Genomic DNA, 19,764 nt, shown 5'->3' with positions numbered 1-19,764 from the left:
GGAGGAAAGAAGTTTTGCAGAATTCCCCACCACCACCATGGGATGGAAAGTTTCTCATATAAAAAATTTACAAACCTTAGGGGAAAGAATAATGTATTTGGGTCTCCCCTTGCCCAGGGATCATTCTTTCTCCAAGATTTGATTTTTGCCTTTGAAGATCTCACATTTTTATCTTATCTTCTCCCCTGCCCCCCCCACATACACACACACACACACACACACACACACACACACACATCTAGTATAGACTGTTAGACATCTTCCCAGATCAAGTAACTAGAGTTAAGGTTCTGGGATTGGGTAATGTCAGAAGAATGAAGGGGAGAAGGATAAACATGGGGCTGGGAAGAAACCTTGGGTTGGGGAAGGGAAAAGGGTAGAGGAGAGGCCTGGACTGAGATCATTAAAAGACTGTAAAAACCTTCCAGTGGTTCTCCAGTCGTTGTTAGTGTGGAAGAGACTAGAGAAAGTGAGAGAGAGAGAGAGAAAGAGAGAGAGAGAGAGTGAGAAAGAGAGAGAGAGTGAAAAAGAGATCAGAAATGTCCAGATTCATTTGGGAGGAAAAGATATGCTTACAGCAGTGCTTATCTTAGGAACCTTGAACTTTGATAACTATTTTTTAATGTGATTGGTTTCTTTTGTAAATTCTGTATATTTTATTTGATGCATTTGAAAACATTTTCCTGAGGAGTTTCATAGGCATTACCAGACTGCCAAATTCAGAAAAGTATTTTAAGGTTAAAAACTTCTCTAAGCCTGAGAGTGTAATATATATGGGGCCTTAAGTGGGCAAAGACTTCTTTAAGTTTGAGAGGGAGGGATGTATAATAGTATACAATATAGAAAAGGGGATAATTGATGGAGTGGATAAACCCCTTAAAGATATCAGGCTGAGAGACAGACAGAGATGGAGAAACCAGGAATGAGATGGAAATGGAAGATGGATTTGATGGAGGGAGAGAGAATAGGAGATAGGGTGATATGGGGTCATAGAGTAGAGATCAGTGACAGAGACAGAGGGACAGAGATGGAGAGACCAAGAATAGGTGGAAATGTAAGGTCGAAACATTTGAGGGAGGGAGAGAGAATAGGGGATAGAATGGAATGGGGTCAATGAGTAGAGATGAGAGACAGAAAGAGACAGAGTAATAATACAGAGACCAAGAATGGGATGAAGGGTGGGAAATGGGTTTGAGATGAGAGTTGGAAGTGATAGGGTTGATCGTGATGGAAGGTTAAAAGATAAGGGAGCAGCTGTGCCGCCTTCTTAGAAGCATTCTGCGATGGACTTTTCACATTTTCCCCATTTTTAACTAGGTGTCAATGGATTTCCTTGCTGTAGTAAGAAGTCTGTGGAGGTCGTGGAAGCACAGTGAGGCCCAGACCCGTCCCTAACCTCCATTATTCCTCACTGCTCCACCCCCTACCCACATCACCTGCCATCCCACGGTCCTATCGCCTCCCACCCTATCTCCCCATACTGCTCCTTCCCTCCTCCTCATCCCACTCCCCACACACAACTCCAGAAATTTGAACCTGACCACTTGGGGAAGGGGAAAGAAGAGGAAAAAAAAAAAGGCTCCCCGGTCCCCAAGCCTTCTCCATCCCTTCATTGAATATTGGAAACTTCCCAAGAGACTAGGAACTCAAGGCTAGGAAGCCGTAACCCCATTTTGCTCTTAATAGGAGGATCCTGAAAGGGAAAGGGAATGATGGGGACCAACTCCACAGCCTCCCCTTCTGTGATGAGTATAGATGTGCTGAGCGCACGTCTGCGTTCACTTCAGGGGTAACTTGCCAGTACCCCCCTGACTTCTCCTACGAGGAGGAACTCAAGACCAAGTCCTTTGGGAGCTATAACGCTCTTAGCCAGCAAGGGTCGGATTTCAGGAGGGTCGCAGAGGAGGAGTTGGAGGAGGAGTTGGAGGAGGAGTTGGAGGAGGAGGAGGAGGAGGAGTTGGAGGAGGAGTTGGAGGAGGAGGAGGAGGAGGAGGAGGAGGAGGAGGAGGAGGAGGAGGAGGAGTTGGAGGAGGGGGATGACAAAGAAGAGAGCGGCACAGCTCCAAACAAGTCTTTGGTGGTGGCAGTGGCGGTGGCAAACTGGGGCACAAAAGCAGGGTGAACTAAAGACGTCTCCTCAGCCTGCCTTCCGCCCACCCCGAGCGCACCTGCTCCCTCCCTTTCAGGCTGTCGGGCCCGCCGAGGGGTCCCCGGTGGGGAGCGGGCTGGGTGGGGCCGGGTGGGTTACAAAAGCCGATGAGTCTCGGCTCATTGCTCCCTCTGCACCCGCTCCTCGATGAGTCAGACCCAGACCTTACGGGACGCTGTTAGGGGTCAATCACTCCCCCTCCCACCCTGGCATTCAATGTAGGAAGTCAGGTCTCTCCCCAGCCTCCTAGCAAGAGGAGGAAGGCCCACGGGCGCCCGAGAAACTTACCGAGGAAGCCTCGATGCCCTCCCCCCACGCACACACGCATGTACCCCCATTGCTCCTTGCCCCCAGCTCAACGACCTTCTTTTTTATTCCTAACAGTGATGACTTTCACGACCCCGACCCCCCGCCTGAACCTGGGGAAGACGAGATCGAGGTAACAGAGAGTCGATTTGTTGTTGGGGTGGCACCCTCTTTTCTGGGGACGTGTGTCCTGGGATGGGAGGTAATCCACGGTAGTGTCTGTTTCCAACTTGAAAGCTCCTCTCTCCTACTGACTGGTGGAGTCCGTGGAGAAGGGTTGGCATTCTTCCTAGACCCTGTGCCCACTCTGAGATCTTGTTGCCCAGCTCCCAGGGCCTTTCTGCCTGCTGTGTCCCCACGTGTGCATCATCCCTACCCCTTGGCCACTTGCCCCAAGGAGGGAACAGGAAATGCACCAGGGCATTAGACCAGGTAGGAGTGGTGGGGGGATTGGTGAGCAGATCTGCCCTCAATTGAGGCACTGTTAACACACGTGTGTGTGTGTGTGTGTGTGTGTGTGTGTGTGTGTGCGTGTGTGTGTGTGTGTGTGTGTGCTGGGGAAGGGAGGGTGGCCCATGGGCTCTTGCCCTCTGCAGCTGTTAGATGACACCCTTGACCTGGAAGCCGAGCAGGACCTGGAGTCTGAGTCCGAGTTGGAGTCCGAACTGGAACCAGAACCTCAGCTGCTCCCAGAATCGGAGTCCGAGCTAGAAGACGAAGTCCCTGTCCCAGTCAGCGTCTTCGTTCAAACCTCCAATCTGGCATTTAGCCTGACCCCGAGGAAGATGCCCCCGGGACCCAGAGTGAATGTCCAGATCCAGACGGCTGTTGGGCCCAAAGGGGCATTGGAGTTAAGTATTTCCCACGAGCCCCGGAGCCCGGAGCCCTTACCGGTGAAGGATGGTCTGCACCATACATTCCGGTCAGTCTTTGTGCAAACCTCCAGGCACCTGTTCCGGATAGACAAGCTGATACAGGCGTCTGACCATCGCCTCAAGCAGCCATTAGGGATAGGGTGCCACCCATTCCCAATGCGAGACTGGCCTTTCCAGAAATCTTTTGGACGAACCTCCAAGGAAAGCCTGCTCTCTGGCAACAAATTGTCCAAGATGTTCATGGAGGACGTTAGAATCCAAACCTCTCACCCAAGCCTGGGCATTGAAGGTTTCCCACCACAGACCCCCATTCAAGTATTACTACCAGAAAGGTCGCCCTCAGAAATCCAGTTGCTACCTTCCCGAAGCTTGTCTGCTAAATTCTCGGAGCCACTGGACTTCAGAATACTAGACTTTCGTCCAACCTCTGCCAGCCTTCCCCCAGCGCTGGTTTCTAGTACTGCGACCTCTTGCAATTCCTCTTCCACAGAGCTGATACTAGATTCCAAAGCTCTGATTTCCTGCAAGTCTTCCACAGGGCTGAGAATGAGCTCCAGGTCACCCATGACCCAAGAATCGACCACGGACCTTTCCATAGCAACTGAGCAGCCAGTCTCACCTTTGCCCCTCCTGAAGCCACCAGAAGCAGGGGAGCCTCAGAAGTCCATCAGCCAGGAATTTGCCCCGAAGCCAGGCTATGCTCTGAACATGACCAAGGCAGCCTCAGAAAGAGCATCCATGGAAGGGGAAGTTAACCCTCTCCACTCTCCATCTTTAGCTCCAGTGTCATCGGGACCTTGGAAAGAGTAAGTAGAATCCTAGTTCCCACCCAACCTTCAAGACCTCATTTGTATATATGTATATATTTGTGTTCTTTTGGGGAGGAGGAGCAGAAGAGGATCTGATGAATTGTCCATTTCCTCTCACACGGGAACATACATAACACTACCCCACCCCCTCCAGAAGGGGAAAAGGGATAGAAGATGGAAGGTCAGGTAGGGGCAAGGAAATAGCATGATGCTACATAGAAATCACAGAGGTGGTGGAGGAGGGAGGGGAAACAGGGTGATGGTAGCTAAGGAACCCCCAGAACCAGGGAGAATGAGGACAATGAGGCCCAGAGTTCCACATAAATGAGGGGTGGAGGAGGAGAAAGGGTAATAATTTCCATGGAGTTGAGACCCCTTCCTAAAAGAGAACCCCCTGGCCCAGATGGATAGATCCCTTCCCCTACCCCACCCCCAGACTCTTGCCTGGCTCTGGCCTGGGCCAGGGTTGAACACAATACACATGGCCTCTAGGGTGAGGAGGGAACCATGGAGGGCATGGAAGGGGGTGCGGAGCCTATGGACCAGTGAATCCTCTCCCAGTGCTTCGTGGGAATAAACAGACACTGACACAGATGGACAGCCAACTCCAAAAGCCTTGGAGGTAGGGGGGATATTAACTCCCCCATTTCCTTCCCACCACCCCACCACTGCCTCCAGCCTGGAGAGGCTGCCCTTCTCTCCTCTGGTGGTGGCAAGGGCCCGGGCCTCCCATGACTCTGTCTCTCTTATGTTGCAGCTCCACGTCAAGAATCAGAAGTGGAAACCCACTATTCCTACATATACATTTTAAGCTGTCAACCTCACATCATATCCTAAAAATGCTTAGCCAAAGATCAATAAAACCCTCCAGTGGTGGCCCACCCCACCGGCTCCGCTTTTTTGTGCTGAGGCTCCTGGATAGAGAGAGCCTTGAGCTCCCATTTGCTCTTTTCCAGTTGCAATGTTCTTTTTTTCTGATCTTTCTTAGTTTTGGGGTTTTTTTTAGGGAACCCCACCCCACTTCCCTTCCCCCACCACAAGCTTCCCCTAGGCTCCACCTGGCAAGTATTGCTTCCATCTCTGCCTGCAGTCACTTCCTCCCATACAAAACTTACTACTGGCCCCGTGCCCCAAATGACCAGGGATGAACATGGCAGCATTCTTAGTAGGTAGCCCCTAGGTTGAGGGTCTTTAGGTCCGGTTTGTGGCTTTCTCTGTGGATGGTAGATGAGGAGGAATCCTCCTGGGCCTCAGTTTCTAAGTCTGTAAAAACAATCAGTGGGCAGAATAGAGGCAATCCCTCTGATGGCCTGGAATGTGAAACCTGCTAGGATATTTGAATAGCAGGGATGTCTCCTTAGATTGGGACGAATGATGACCAAGATTTTCTGGGAGTGACTTTTCCCACTACTTTTCAAGGGCTTATGTAGGTTATTGATTTATGAATTTGGGGAAAGAGTACTGGATTTAGAGTCAAAGGATCAACACTGGAATTCCTCTCAGTTTCCTCATCAGGCAAACAAAGGAGTCAGACTCAGTGCTCTAAAGCTATGATCTTATGATTTATACTTCGGCTATTTTGAGAAGAGGCTTTAAAGTGGACATGCCACTTCAGCTAAAAAGTCCTGAGCTACTTGTGGTGGAGGGGAAGGTCATCCCTATCCCCTGAGGCTGGTGCCCTAGGGGAGGTTCCTTTGGGGGCAGTGTAGAGTTCTAGACTGGGGTAGGCTAGCTTCTTTAGGGTCTCAGAGACGTTGGCTTTAGGATTAAAAATCCTCAAAAACTGCCAAAATACCCACCTAGGCTCAACTTCCTTGGAAACAGGGTCCAAGGGACTGAGGGGCATAGGGCTGAAAGGATCTTGCTGCAGCCCCAAAACTGGAGGAAAGATAAGGGGGAAAGGAGGGAAGGGGAAAAGGAATGAAAAGAGAAGGAAAGAAGAGAGAGGGCGCCAAGAAATAAAAGATTTCTGGGAGCTAGCATATGGCATAGGATGGCAGGGAAAGGGAACAGAGAGAGGAGTAGGGTAGAGGGACCAGGAAGAAGGGGACAAGAAGTCGAAAGAAGGAAAATGAGCCAGCAAGGGGGAAGAGGAAGAAATTCAGAGGTGAGTGATTGGGAGGGTTCAGAGGCTAGACATGAGCAGAAAAGAGCAGGGGAGTGGCTCCTTACCCCTGGCCCAGACTCATCTCTCTGGGTTGTTTTTTGGTGGCAGGGAGGGCCAGGATCATGATGGATTGGGGTGGGGGTGGAGAAGCCCTGCATCTTGGTATGATATAAAGAGTCCTGGTTTTAAAGAGCCACCGATTAACTATGTGACCTTGAACAAGTCACGTTATTATTTTCACTCATTTCAAACTGAAATTTGGCATTCCCCTTCACTGATATGAAAACATTATTCTAAGAAAGCATATCCTAGGCTTCATCAGATAGCCAAAGAAGGTCCATGACACCAAAAAAGGTTACGAAGCCCTGACCTAGATGGACTCCAAGGTCTTGGCTAATTCTGAGATCCTTTTGAATCCATGTTGCAGGTGGTCATCAGCAGAGCACCAGGAGATCCACAGTGATACAGAAATTGTACAGGTGAGGTTTTGTTCCTCCCACCACCTCCCTTTCTCCTCTGAAGATAATGATGGAGCTCTTCTGTTCTCCAAACTTCTCAAGACTTCAGGCAGAGTACACCTCCCCATATAACCTTCCTAACCTGGGTCCCCCCAAGAGGGCACACTACACAGATGGGAAAAGTGGACCAAAACAGAGATGGAACTTCTACTGGCTCAGCCCCTGTGACTCAACAGTCATGGCTACACTTTGGGGGAAGGAGTATTAGGGTCATTCTGCACCTTCCCCATAAGCCCCCTAATGACACAACAATCCTTGCTCTTTGAGACTCAAGAGACTTTTTCTTAGGATTCAGAAACAAAATTGAGTGGAAGTGTGTGGGGAGGTATGTGGGAAGGAGGAGGTTTTATAAGATTTACAGGCAAAATGGTCATCTGATCCACCCCCAGCCCTGTTTGAGAAATGAGGACAGAGGCTCAAAGTCGATGAGTAACCAGCCCCAAAATCCCATGCCAGAGACAGAATTTGGAATCTCCTAACTCGTCACCTAGGGAGGAGCAGAGTCAGGCATCCTTGCACTTTTGTTTAAGGGTTTGGGTTTGAGGCCAAGGACAAGAAGGGTTCCTGTGGACTATTGGTTAGTACACTGTTGTCCCAGATGGAGCCAGGGTCTTTGGAGGCTGAGGTGGGGAAAGACTCAGTGGATCTAACCCCACAGGTGAAGAAAGAACTTTTGGCCTCTTGCACTACCCAACAGGCTCAGGCAAGGCCTTATGGAGGAGACAAGCCCCAGAGGTGAGGGCTGGGGATTTGATGTATGGGAGTGGAGCGGGGGGAAGGGAGAGTAGGCTTCAGAAAGATGGGGAGGGACTTTGCTTCCCCAGATTCCTGTCCTAGAGTGGGAAGACTAGCAGTATTTGGGGGCTGACTGATGGTGGACCCCGGGACTAAAAAAAATCTATTTGGAGGTGTAGTAGGGGATAGGAGGGGGGTGAAAATGGAAAAGCATTCACTTACAGTAAGGGTGTACTTGGGTATCAGGATTGATGGCCCTCTTGCCAATAGGAGACGAGACCTCTCTAGCCTCTTTTCACCAGTGGACATCCCTGCCGAGTATGAGCATCCTCTGACCGCTAGGCAGGTGGCAGGTGAGGGGAGAGGCTCCATTTGGAACACAGGTGGGGAGGGAGGCTTAAGCCAATCTAGGCCCTGGGATGGAGAGGACAGCTAGATGTGCCCAGCTGGGGTGGAAAGTAATAGAACTACCTACAAAGAACTATGTATAAACCACATTTTTGTAATTCTAAGGTGTTAGGTGAGGTCATTAAAAAAAAAAGGAATTATGCAGCAAATCTTTTTGTAAATGGAAGAATGGCTCTCCTTTTGTGTAAATCTAGATTTTCATTTATTGGGTTTATTTAAAATGGGACCTAACTTGCTAACCCTTCCCATGCCCTACTCCAACCCTCTCTCCCCTTTGCCCTTCCCCTTACAATTTTAAGTTTTTAAGGCACCAACTCCACCCCCACCATCCCTACCCCACCCCCAACAGCCTTCCAGGATGTCTTCCAACTGTTTAAACCGGGCTCCCAGGGCAAGCTGGACATGAGGAGCATGAAGGGGGCACTACCGACTGTTGGCATCCAGCTGAGCCCCCAGGAAGTGTGTGAGGCCCTGCGGCGGGCTGACCTGGATGGTACGTCTGCCCACAGGGCTCTACACAAAATCCAGCCCCCAGAGTCCGGTCTCCCATTATACTCTCACCTTAACTTTTTCTTCCCTTCCCCTCGCCCACTAAATTAATCCTTCCCTGCTTTCAGGTGTTCCTGCGGAAAACTTTTCCTAAGTATCCCTGTCCTCCCCCACTGTCATCTTATCTTTCTTCTATTACCCCCACAAACTTGTAGGCCACAGAAGGGTGTAGTAATAGGTGCTTACACGCTTATTGATTGATTTCACTCAATGAACTATGGCATAGGAAATGTTACATTTTACTGTTGCTTTATGCCTGGAGGCTGTTGTTTGGTCCCTGGGTGGGGACCCTGAGCCTCCCTTCCGAGGATGGATGATCCCCCTCCCTTTCCCTTCCCCTCCCCAGGGGCAATACGGCATTTCTGTTTTAGTGTGATTCTCTCAGAGCCTAGTACAAACCCATACCCTGGGTGTACCAACTCTTTCCCTGCTCCAAACATACACACACTCCTGAGCAAACACAGGTACATGATTTCTCTTCTTCTAAGGTGATGGAGCTGTTGACTTTGAGGACTTCCTTGGGATCCTGACAGACAATCATCGCTTTGCCCAATGCATGGGTGAGGAAGCATTTTTTTTATGGGTCGTGGGGTCCAGGAAAGGAAAAACTAAAACTTGCCACACTCCCAAATACTTAAAAAAAGCAAACCTCACTAGTCCCTAAAAATATTGTCCTGTATTTCTGTCTGTCACAGCTCGACTCCTAGAAAGAGCTGCCTACAACTCCATACCTCCACTTTCTCTCCTCACTTGTAGTCACCTGGCCTCTGAGCTCACTCAGCCAAAGCAGCTGTCTCTCCAAGAGGACTCTAGTGATCCCCTTAATTGCCAAATCTGATGGATTTTTCTGAGTCTTCAGTTTCTTCCGAATTTTGACCCTGTTGACCATCCTCTCTGCCTGAATCCCCTTTCTCCTTTGGATTTTTTGTGACCAGTCTCTTTGGTTCTCTTCCCACCTGTGACAACTCCTCAGTCTCCTTCACTGGATCTTCTGTATCCTCCCCACGAATCCAGAGTGTTCTTTGGGGCTCTGTCCTGGACCATCCTCTCTCTTCTGCTTGCTTCTCTCCCTATGCCTTTCCCTCCTCTCTCTGTCTCTGTTCCTGTCTCTAGCTCTATTTCCTCTCCCATTGGGTTTAATTATTACTTCCAAATCTATATATCCACCCCTAGTCATTCTCTGGAGCTCCAGTCCCATATTTCCAACTGCCTATGGGTCCCACAGGCATCTCAAACTCAACATGTCCAAAACTCCCCATCCCTTCCCCACACCCCTACTTTTGTTGAGAGCACCACCCCCCATGTTTAGACACTTCATAGTCATCCTAGACTCCTCCTTCTCCCTCCCCCCACATATCTACCCGGTTGGCACAACCATCAGCAGAGCATCTCTCAAATCCATCCCCTTTCTCTCACCACTCACCTGGTCATCACTGTGTAGTTCATGCCTTTATCAACTCTTGCCTAAAAGATTCGAATGTAATTTCCCTGCCTCAAGTCTCTCCCCTTGCCGATCCATCCTCCATAAAACTGCCCAAGTGATGCTCCTAAGACACCCATTTGATCATGTCACTTCCCTGCTGAAAGAGCTATGAGTTTCCTGTTACCTCTGGATTCAAGTAGAAAACACCTGTTACAGCCTTTCAACCTTTCAGACTGGGGTTCAGCTGAAGAAGCTTTCTTGCTGCTGTTCATATAATATTCTATCTCTTACCTTTTCACATGCTCTCTCTCCTACCCCCACAACTCCTCCATGCTTAAAATACACTCCTTTACCTCCATCTCTTAGAATAAACTTATTTCCATCATAACTCAACTCCTTCCTGATGCCCATCCCAACCCAACCTGGTAGTACCTTCCCACTCCAAAATTACTTTGTTACACAACTGCACTAAGACTTTTGGGACATCCTCTATTTTGTACATGCTCACATGTATATGTCTCCTGAACAGGCTATAAGGCCTTTCAGCCCAGGGATCATTTCATTCTTATCTTTGTATCTTAGCAGTGTCTGGCATGTAACAGGCACTTAATAAATGCATGTTAATTGATTTAATACACCTAAAGGTCGGATGAGAAACAGTCGTATCAATGATCCCCATGGTCTGGAAACGCTTTTCTTCGAGATGATGTCTAAGTTTGTGGGTCAGGGGGCACTGTCCCCCAAGTCAGTGGCGGAGGTGGTGAGGTGTGCAGGACCCAGGCACCTCCCCCCTCCCCAATCACAAGTCCCTTTTTCTCTCCGATGCACCTCTCCCCATATCCTCCAAAGTTGTTAAAGATTCCTACCCCACTCTGACTATTCAAGACCCCCAGTAGGGGGAGGGAGGGCGCCCAGGGCATAGTGCCAACAACCATGGATGGTGGTGGTGCCATTTTTTTGTCCCCTACCCCAGATCCCCTGAGGAATCTAGAGCCTGGTCTGGGGTGGGGACCACTGCCTAGTGGCCTGCTCCTGCTTGCCCTCCCCACCCCATATCCCGCCTCCCCCAGTTACTATACAGACAAGCAGAGAGTGTTGAGAATGAGCGCTTGGTGGAAGGGCCTGAATCACAAACACAACCGAAGCTACCAATCCCGATCACACACGGGCCTCAGCTTCTTCTGCCAGGCCACGCGCCTGGCCGGCCTGAACAACCGGCAGCTTGCCCGATCCCTGCATAACCTCCAGGACTTGAGTATGGATCTTCCATAGTGAAGAGGGGAGCAGTCAGCATGGGAGGAGAATGGCTGAAGGGGGGTTCAGGTGAAGGGGAAGCCCGCTTTCCAGGGAGAGAAGCACTGAAACAAGTCTTCTCCCTGCCGCCCAGATGTCCCAGGTCCCTATTCTCAGGTCCCCAACCTGCCCTCTCGGACACGGTCGACCGAAAGGAGGATTCGCAGCAGAGGTCCCCGACTCTCCAACCTGGCCAGGCCCTGCGACAAACCCAAGCCGCCTCAGCGAGAGGCACCTCGGCCGCAGGCCCCGGATAAAAGTTAATGGAGAGGGGAGGGGGCTGGCCAGCCTGTGCCCAACGTCCATCCCACCTCCCTGATACCAATCCTGCTCCTTTCTTTGCAGAGCCCATAGGTCAACGACCACAGTCAGAAGAGGGGACTGCAGAGCTGAGACCAGCTCCCTCCCCACCCACCCTGGTCCAGAGCCAACTCCCTTCCCCACCCCCTCCTACCCCACAGAGTCATTCTTTACCAAATGTTTACCAATAAAACATTTCCTTAGAGAAATTAGTGGCCTGAATTGCATCCTCACCAGAGTGGGGAGGAGGGGGGAGATGGAGGCTGGCACAAAAAACACAGTATCTTCCAAATTCATTTATTCAGTTCCAAGTATAAAAATAAGGTCCCTGGGGTTTCTCCCTCTCCCCCCCATCCTCATTTCCTACCCCACCCTCCCTACCCCAGGCCAAGGTCAAAAAGTGGGGAGGTATTTCATAAGTTATAGATGCCAGCCTCACACTTCTGGGAGCGGAGCATGGCTTACAAGATGAAAGGTAAAAGGGGGGCAGCACCTGACATTTGGGGGGAAGGTGGTGGGACATTTCCTCATTGAGATGCTAAGATCTGGACTACTGCCCCTCTGTGGTAAGAAGAAGAAGTGCATCTATAGAAGGTTGTCCCCAGGAGGCAACCTGGGGGGATCCTGGCAAGCAGGAAAATGAGCATGATTTCCTGCCCTTTCCTCATGATTGTCATTTGCTCTCCTAAGCAATGGAAAAGAGGCTCTCTGTTGGCCCCATGAACGAGCTGGCACGTCCCTGCTCGCACAGGTGACTCTGACCTAGGGTGGCCCCATTTCCAAGAGTCCATTGACACTGGAGAAGAGGAAGGGGGGGTCCGAGCAGCCCAGGGGCTACAGTGCGAGGTCTGGGGTCATCTGCAGGGAGGTGCCAGGGGACTTTCGGCGGGCACTCCGACGGCCTATATCTGACCTTCGGTATGGCTGACTCCGAAGATCTGTTGGGAGAGGTACACAGACACCTTTAGCTCTGGATTTTGGCTGTAGGCTAGTTTTCTCTCTCTCTTCCCTACTCCATCCCACCCAGGCTTGTGGCTCCTTCACTACCAGCAAGACCAAAGTCATCTATGTCACCCTTGGCAATTCTAACATGTTCCCCAGGGAGCCCTCATTCCCATTCTCCCTCATTGCTGGAAAGCTTTGCAAACTTAGCCCACAGTCCAGACATCTCGCTGCTTAGCTCCTTAGCTTAGCCAAGGAGGTGGAGCTCAGGTTCAGACACAAGATCAGAATTCTGCAAGACCTAATTCATCCCAACCCCAAGCACACCCGTGGTGTGAAGGACTAGGGGTCCTCTTTACCTAGTCTGAGACCTGAGCTGTAACATCTGCTACCCTCCTCCCTGAAACAAAGGGGACAGCTGGGCCATGGCAGAAGCCACATTGTTTAGGGATGGGGTCAGCTTGCCCCGGCCCCCCCAACCATCAGGTACCTTGGGTTAGGGTGGGGGTAGGATTCTAGAGGGGGCTCTCGTCACTGAGGCCAGCCTCTAGAAACAGTCGGGATGTCCGCTTGCCCGTGCGGGCAGTGAAGGGCGCTGTCTTCAACACTGAGGTGAGGGGGAAGGGTGGGGACCAGGAGGAGGGAGAAGAGGAGGAAGAAGAAGAAAAGGAAGCCAGAACAGTGTAAAGTACAACCAGACATGGCAGGATGAGGGGTACAGGGGAGAGCATGCAGGAGCTGACCCTGTCCTCTCCTGAATTTGTGGGAGAAGACGGCTGCCCTGGCACCAGAAAAAGACAGGAAAGAGACAGAGTCCAGCCCTGGCTGCTCTTCCCTCCCTCCCTCCCTCCCCAGAGACCGCCCCACCCTCTCACCGGTGATAATGTCCTCTATGGCCCCATCACGGTCACTCTCATAAATGAGGGGCTCTTTCTGCTGCTTCCTCTTCAGCTCCGAAATGAGGTCCATTTGCTGGCGCCGGGCCTTGGTAGGGGACTGGATCAGAGGTGAGGGACAGACATGCTTGGACCATCTGGGCCTCCTCCTCTCCTTCCAATCCCCAGCCACCCCAGGCACCCCATTTCTCAGGGACAGAGCTGGGAAGGTGGTGACCACTGGAATGCCCAGGGGGATAGAGTGAGGAGTGGGATGGGTGGAAGGGAGGCTCGGAGAAGAGACACCAGACAGCCTCATCCCCAGAGCATGCTTGAAGACCTTCCTGGGGAATGGCAAAACTCTTTGCAGGTGTAGACTTTGGTCTCCTTAGGCTACATAAGGACTGCTACCTCCCACAACAGACAAGCAGTAAAATGATGTCCCCACAGAGACCAGCTGTGGTTATGGGGGGCAGGCAGGGAGGAAAGAAAAGAAATCCAGTGTCTCAACACCCAAGCAGCATGAGAATCATGCCTTACCTTGGGCGCTGCAGGCTCCCCTTCACCTGCGATGGGAGCCCCGGGAGCCCCGGCCTCCTGGGCTGCAGCCTCCTGTTTCTTCCACTGTTCCACCTCTTGCTCTGCTTTCTGGCAGGAGGTAGCCATGGTCAGCAACATGACCATTCTGACACACACACAGCGCCCCCTCCAGGCAGGATCCCTGCATCCACTCCTCCCAGCCATCTGCCCCTCCAGGAACTTCAGCCAGAAGTAGGGTCACACCCTAGCTCCCTCCCGGAATACAGGCCCAGCATCCCTCCCCTAACCCCTAATGAGCCTGGCACCGCAGGGGCAGAAGCCAGAGGCAGGACTAGGGGTAGGCAGAGCACAACCAGGGGCTTGGATTTTTTAAAAAATGGCTTTATTTTTAATGCCAGAAAATACAACACAGCTGTGCATATCTTTTTTTATTCAAAACAAATTTCGTTTAATCAGAAATTGGCAGTGAAAAAAAATAGGCAAAGCCAGCTTTCTTTTCAGAATCAAAATGCAGAACAAATGGAGAAAAATTATGGTGTTGTGCAAATTTATTTTATGATGGCTCAGGTGACATATGGTACAGATAGGCAGCTGTGTTGCTAGAGCTCCAAACTCTGCCTCAGACACTACCTGTGTAACCCTGGGCATATCACTTAAACCCTCTCAGTCTCAGTCTTCTCATCTGTAAAATGGAGATAATAATAGCACCTTCCTCACAGGGTTATCAAGAAGATTAAATTATATATTTATACACATGTATTTTAGATTATATATTTGTTTTATACATTTTTATATATATATATATGTAAAGCACTTTGCAAACAGTACGATGCTCTATAAATACTAGCTATTAGCTAGTTTTATAAGGTTCAGAACCTCTAGTAAACAGTGACAGATAATGGGTACAATTTTCAAACCTCACTTAAGACACACCAGGGTGGGAAGGTGTTGGGGGCGGGTGGGGGCACCATAGAGCACAGAGTACTGGCCCTGGATTCAGGAGGACCTGAGTTAAATCCGGCCTCAGACATCTACTAGCTTTGTGACCCTGGACAAGTCACTTAACCCCGATTGCCTACAAAAACAAATGAAAACCCACTGACGCTTTGTCCTGACCCTAGCTAGAAGCCACAGTTACAAGTCTACTAACAAACAGCTCACATTTATATAGTGCTTTCAGGCTTTATATATGTTATCTTCTCAGCTATCCTATGTGGTGTAGGTGCTGTTATGATGCCCATTTTACAGATGAGGGAACCAAGGATGAGCCTTGAGGTTTGCCCAGTCAACTGGTAAATGTGTGAGGAGGGTTTACTTCCCGACTCCCAAGTCAGACACTCTGCAATAGCTCCTCACAGAAAGGCCGTGATGCCCGGCCCAGACATTCCAATAACTCCAGGACCCCTTGGGAATTACACAGCCCCTCTCCTTCCCAAGCCCCTCTCCAATACCTTATAGGCTTTGACAAAGCGACTGAAGACAGGGAAGAACACAGATGGAGGGGTGGTCTTGGGATTCTCCCCAAAGTACTCCACCACAGACTCATACGCCTCCTGTAGGTAAATGCCTCCCATCAGTCCGGCTCATCAGCTCCCCAGCTGAACCCCGTCCCGTTCCCGTCCGGCCTCCAGCCCTCAGAAGGAAGTCCTCAAGCGTCTTTTCCTGACCTCAACAGCCATCCACTCCCACCGCCCCCCACCATGGTTTTGACACTGTCACCTTCTTGTGCCAGCCCTGCCCCCCCAGCCCAACTGTGCCTGGGCCCTACCCCTCTAAGCCATCTCTGATATTCCTGAGTAGAAAGTAAGATCCATGAGAACTGGCTGGGTTTTGTTTTGGTGTTTATGTCTTTGGCGCCTGGCTCATAAGAGATAACGGGATGAAAGGCTCACCCCTCTAGGATGCCTTTCTGCCACAGTCCTTTGAGAGGGGTGTGTGTGTGTGTGTGTGTGTGTGTGTGTGTGTGTGTGTCCTCGTCCCTGTCCTGGTGATGGTCTTGCATGCCTGCCCTGGGCACCCACCACTCCCTAAGATCCTGCCCTCTGGCACAGAGCCCTGCACTGCCATCCCACCTGGGCTGTCTTGCCATCGGCCAACAGCTTCTCCATACTGGGACTGTTGACCTTCAGGAACTCCTTCAACACAGCATTATCATCTTGGCGCATGAACTCCCGCCTTGTCAGCTCCATGCCCCGCTGGAGAGCTCGGGTGTCCTGGAGGACACTGTCTAGGGACACTGGAGGGAGGGAAGGTGAGCAGCACGTCAGGGAGAGACAGAATCTCTCTTGCCCTCATTTCTCTCTTTCTTTCTTTTTCTTTTTTTCTTTTTTGTTTTTTGGAGGCAGTCAGGATAAAGTGACTTCCCAGGGTCACACAGCTAGTAAGTGTCTGAGGCCGGATTTGAACTCAGGTGCCCTTATTTCTTATTCTCCTCTCCTCATTCTGTCATCGCTCCTGGTCAGTCTCAGGGGAACTAAGTGTCCAAGCTGCTTGGTTTCCCCCTTCCCTCTGGGTAAACCCTCAGGCCCAAGAGGCCAATTAGCAACAGAGAGCCCCTTGACCCTTCCCACTCCCACCCTCCAGCCCATACCAGCCCCAGCCTTGTCCAGAAAGTGCAGGTCAGCGTGGAAACAGGTGAGTTTTGGATACTTCTCTCCAATCACCTTCACCAGGTAGTGCAGCAGTGTCTGCTTCCGGTCCGTCGACTTCATCTCCAGCAGCTATGGGGAGGGGAAGTTTATCAGAGGGAACCAATCCCAAGACTCTAGCCCCATACACAACAGATGGGGACACCCAGATGTGCCAGTACAACACCCCTCCCCAATCCCCTCAGACTTCCCTCTCCCATCCCAGGGGCTAGATGAAGTCCCTTACAGCATCAAGGCTTTGTAGCCTGAAACCATAGGCTGCCCCGCGTTTACTGCTGTTCATGTAATTCCCAAAGGCCAGGACGATCTGGAGAGAAGAGAGGAGGAAGAAAGAGAGAGAGTGAGGGAGAGCTCAGCAGGCCCTTGGCCCAAAGGATTTTTTTTTCCCTTAGGAGGGAGGGAACAGATTTTTCTATGTTCTGAATGAGTCTTCCCTGGTCCTTAGGGACAAGGGACCACATCCTCCCTCCCTCAAACTTGGCACTCCCAGAAAGTAGCTCCTTTGTCCCTAGAGGCATCTATGGCATGGAAAGAGCCTTGGCTTTTAAATCAGAGGACCTGTGTTCAAATTCAAGCTCTAGCACATAACACCTGTGTATGTGAAGGTAGGCCTTGGCCAATCACTTTGAGTCTTTGGGGTCCATTGATAAAATGAGTGTTTTGGATGACAGCAGACGTTCTTAGCCTTTCTTGGTGTCATAGTACAATGACAGACACAATGACATAACACGTGGTAGACTGGGAAGCTTATGGACCCCTTCTCAGAATAATGTTTTCAAATGTATCAAATAAGATAGCCAAAGAAATCAGTTATATTGAAAATCATTTAACAAGATATCTTTAAAAAGCAAGTCACGGACTCCAGGTTAAGAATCCTTGGACGAGGAGCAGCTAGGTGGTGCAGCGGATAGAGCACCGAACTTGGAGTCAGGGGGACCTGAGTTCAAATCCGACCTCAGACACTTGACACTTACTAGCTGTGTGACCCTGGGCAAGTCACTTAACCCCATTGCTTAGCAAAAAAAAAAAAAAACAAAACAAAAGAATCCTTGGACCAGGGGCAGCTAGGCGGCACAGTGGATAGAGCTCTGGCCTTGGAGTTAGGAAGACCTGAGTTCAAATCCAGCCTCAGACACTAGACATTTACTATCTGTGTGACCCTAGGCAAGTCACTTAACCCCAATTACCTCACCCAAAAAAAAAAAAATCCTTGGACCATATGCTCTTTGAAATTTCTTTCAGGGGCAGCAAGGCGGTGCAGTGGATAGAGCACCGGCCCTAGAGTCAGGAAGACTGAGTCCAAATGTGGCCTCATGTGGCCTCAGACATTTACTGTATGACTCTGGGCAAGTCACTTAACCCCGACTGCTTCAAAAAAAAATATATATATATATATATATATGTATACATATATTTCCCAGCTCCAAATCCTATGATGCCATTCTCATCTGATTAGGAGGTCCCTGAAGATAGGGATTCTATCACCACCACCACCACACCCCATCAGACTGGAAACTTCCTAAAAATAGGCTTGGGACCATGGCCTAGCACCCAGGAAACGCCATCTGTTTGACAAGCATAGACTCCATGACTTCTCTTCCTCCATCCCCTTACCTCTAAGATATTTCGGAGCTTGTCAGAAGACTTGAGGGATATGGAAGCGGCGATAATAGCATTCAGTTGCTGTAGGAAGGGAATCCAAGGGTGAAGAGGTAAAGGAACGGGGAGGAGAATGGAATGCAGCCTCCTGACCCTAAGGTCAGGCAGCAGCAAATAACTGCTGGCCTGGTGACCTCCGTTTTGAAATGCTTTGTAAACTTAAAAACACTATGTGAATGAGAATATTTATTATTGGGGTTCGACTGAGGGCTCCTACTTCTTTCTCCCAAATGCCCCAAAATGATCCTAGGGATTCTCTCCCATGTCTCAGAGGAGGGGGCTCTGAATTCATCTTCTAAGACAGACCTGGGTCCTCATCAAACAAGGCCCCCATCCCCCAACCCGCCCCCTGCCGGTGTCCCCAAATACTGGACGCTGACCCAGTGGACCCAAGCACGAAGCCCTTCCCATCCATCCCAGCCGCCCCCACCATCTATACCGGCATGAGCAGCTGAGCGGTGTCTGGGAAGTTGCCCAGGAAAGCCAGAGTGGCCATTCTCTCAGACAGGCGGGGGATGCGGCTGAAACGCAGCATGAACCGGTCCTCGTCGGACAGCTCCTCCACTGGCCGCTGCTCCTTCTCATAGCGTCCAATGAGGCTCAGCTCATACTCGGTGGGGAGGAATCGAGTCAGGAGCTCCAAGAAGTCCAGGCTGAGGGCCTGCAAGTCATACCTGGGCGGGTGGGAAGGGCGTGAGTTCTACACACACAGTCACACCATCTGGAGTTTGAATCCAGACTCTGCTCTTGACCTAAGGTGGAGGATCACCAAACCAAACACGTGTGTATATATCTGTTTCCTTGTGGTCTCCCCCGTTAGACTGGGGGCTCCTTGAGGACAGGGATATCCTTTGCTTCTTTCTGTATCCTTAGCGCACATTGCCTGGCACATAGTAGGTGCTTAATAAATGTTTATGGACTGACCATCTGCCCTTCCAAAGGTCCTCTGGGCCTCTACCTGACTGCTTCACCCTCCAAACCACCAAGCCCTGCCATTTATCCTGCTAGTACACCCAAAGCACAACTGGGTCTTGCCATAGTACCCTTAGAACACCTGGGCTTTCTCTTAGATACAGCTAGCTGTCATAGTGGATAAAGTACTGGGCCTAGAATCAGGAAGATCTGAGTTCAAATCCTGCCTCAGACAATCTAGCATAGGTCATAGACACTAGTTGTATAACCTTGGGTAAGTCACTCAACCTCTGCCTCAGTTTTCTCAACTGTAAAATGGGGATCATAATAGCACCTACTTCTCAGGACTGTTATGAGGATTAAATGAGATCATATTTGTAAAGTGTTTAGCATAGTTCTTTGAACATAGTAGGTGCTTAATAAATACTTTCTCCCTTCTCCTCCTCCCTCCACTCACTGTCTTCCTCAATTAGAGTGTGAGCTCCTTGAAAGTTAGGACTGTTATTTTTCTGCATCCCCAGAACTTGCTTGATACAGAGTAAGTGCTTAATAAATGCTTTTTCATTCACTGATTCAAGTCATGGACCTCCAAACTCTGGGTCCTGGGCTTCCTTCTCTTTCCTCTGAATGAAGAGATGATTGCTAAATGAATCCCAGTCAGGTCTCTCTCTTTCCCCCCATACAGGCTCTTCTTTTTGCCTATCATATGCTATGTG

General features: G+C 50.2%; 2 protein-coding genes across 3 annotated transcripts in view; one reads left to right on the top strand and one right to left on the bottom strand.

Annotated features, from left to right (window-relative positions):
• SPATA32 (spermatogenesis associated 32) overlaps positions 1 to 11,663 on the top strand; it is a 17,901-nt gene extending 6,238 nt beyond the window's left edge. Inside the window, exons 3-13 of the mRNA XM_027872963.1 lie at positions 1,756 to 1,932; positions 2,142 to 2,213; positions 2,534 to 2,588; positions 3,052 to 4,136; positions 6,674 to 6,725; positions 7,423 to 7,499; positions 7,770 to 7,852; positions 8,257 to 8,400; positions 8,945 to 9,016; positions 11,267 to 11,431; positions 11,518 to 11,663. Of these exons, the coding sequence (XP_027728764.1) occupies positions 1,756 to 1,932; positions 2,142 to 2,213; positions 2,534 to 2,588; positions 3,052 to 4,136; positions 6,674 to 6,725; positions 7,423 to 7,499; positions 7,770 to 7,852; positions 8,257 to 8,400; positions 8,945 to 9,016; positions 11,267 to 11,431; positions 11,518 to 11,663 (2,128 nt within the window). The remainder of the gene's footprint in view (positions 1 to 1,755; positions 1,933 to 2,141; positions 2,214 to 2,533; positions 2,589 to 3,051; positions 4,137 to 6,673; positions 6,726 to 7,422; positions 7,500 to 7,769; positions 7,853 to 8,256; positions 8,401 to 8,944; positions 9,017 to 11,266; positions 11,432 to 11,517) is intronic.
• Positions 11,664 to 11,840: 177 nt separating this feature from the next.
• Positions 11,841 to 19,764, bottom strand: part of FMNL1 (formin like 1) — a 54,722-nt gene continuing 46,798 nt past the window's right edge. For both annotated transcript variants that reach the window (XM_027873054.1, XM_027873053.1), the window contains exons 18-26: positions 18,576 to 18,810; positions 18,092 to 18,160; positions 16,704 to 16,784; positions 16,420 to 16,549; positions 15,902 to 16,065; positions 15,281 to 15,382; positions 13,830 to 13,937; positions 13,290 to 13,410; positions 11,841 to 12,410 (exon numbers count right to left, since the gene is read on the bottom strand). In XM_027873054.1, the coding sequence (XP_027728855.1) occupies positions 12,307 to 12,410; positions 13,290 to 13,410; positions 13,830 to 13,937; positions 15,281 to 15,382; positions 15,902 to 16,065; positions 16,420 to 16,549; positions 16,704 to 16,784; positions 18,092 to 18,160; positions 18,576 to 18,810 (1,114 nt within the window). In that variant the 3' untranslated portion in view covers positions 11,841 to 12,306. The remainder of the gene's footprint in view (positions 12,411 to 13,289; positions 13,411 to 13,829; positions 13,938 to 15,280; positions 15,383 to 15,901; positions 16,066 to 16,419; positions 16,550 to 16,703; positions 16,785 to 18,091; positions 18,161 to 18,575; positions 18,811 to 19,764) is intronic.

The sequence above is a fragment of the Vombatus ursinus genome, unplaced genomic scaffold (assembly GCF_900497805.2).
Source record: "Vombatus ursinus unplaced genomic scaffold, bare-nosed wombat genome assembly UNPS02014801.1, whole genome shotgun sequence".
Classification (NCBI taxonomy): domain Eukaryota; kingdom Metazoa; phylum Chordata; class Mammalia; order Diprotodontia; family Vombatidae; genus Vombatus; species Vombatus ursinus.
The sequence above is the reverse complement of the archived record's forward strand: the minus strand, read 5'-3'. Positions and strand labels throughout refer to the sequence as shown.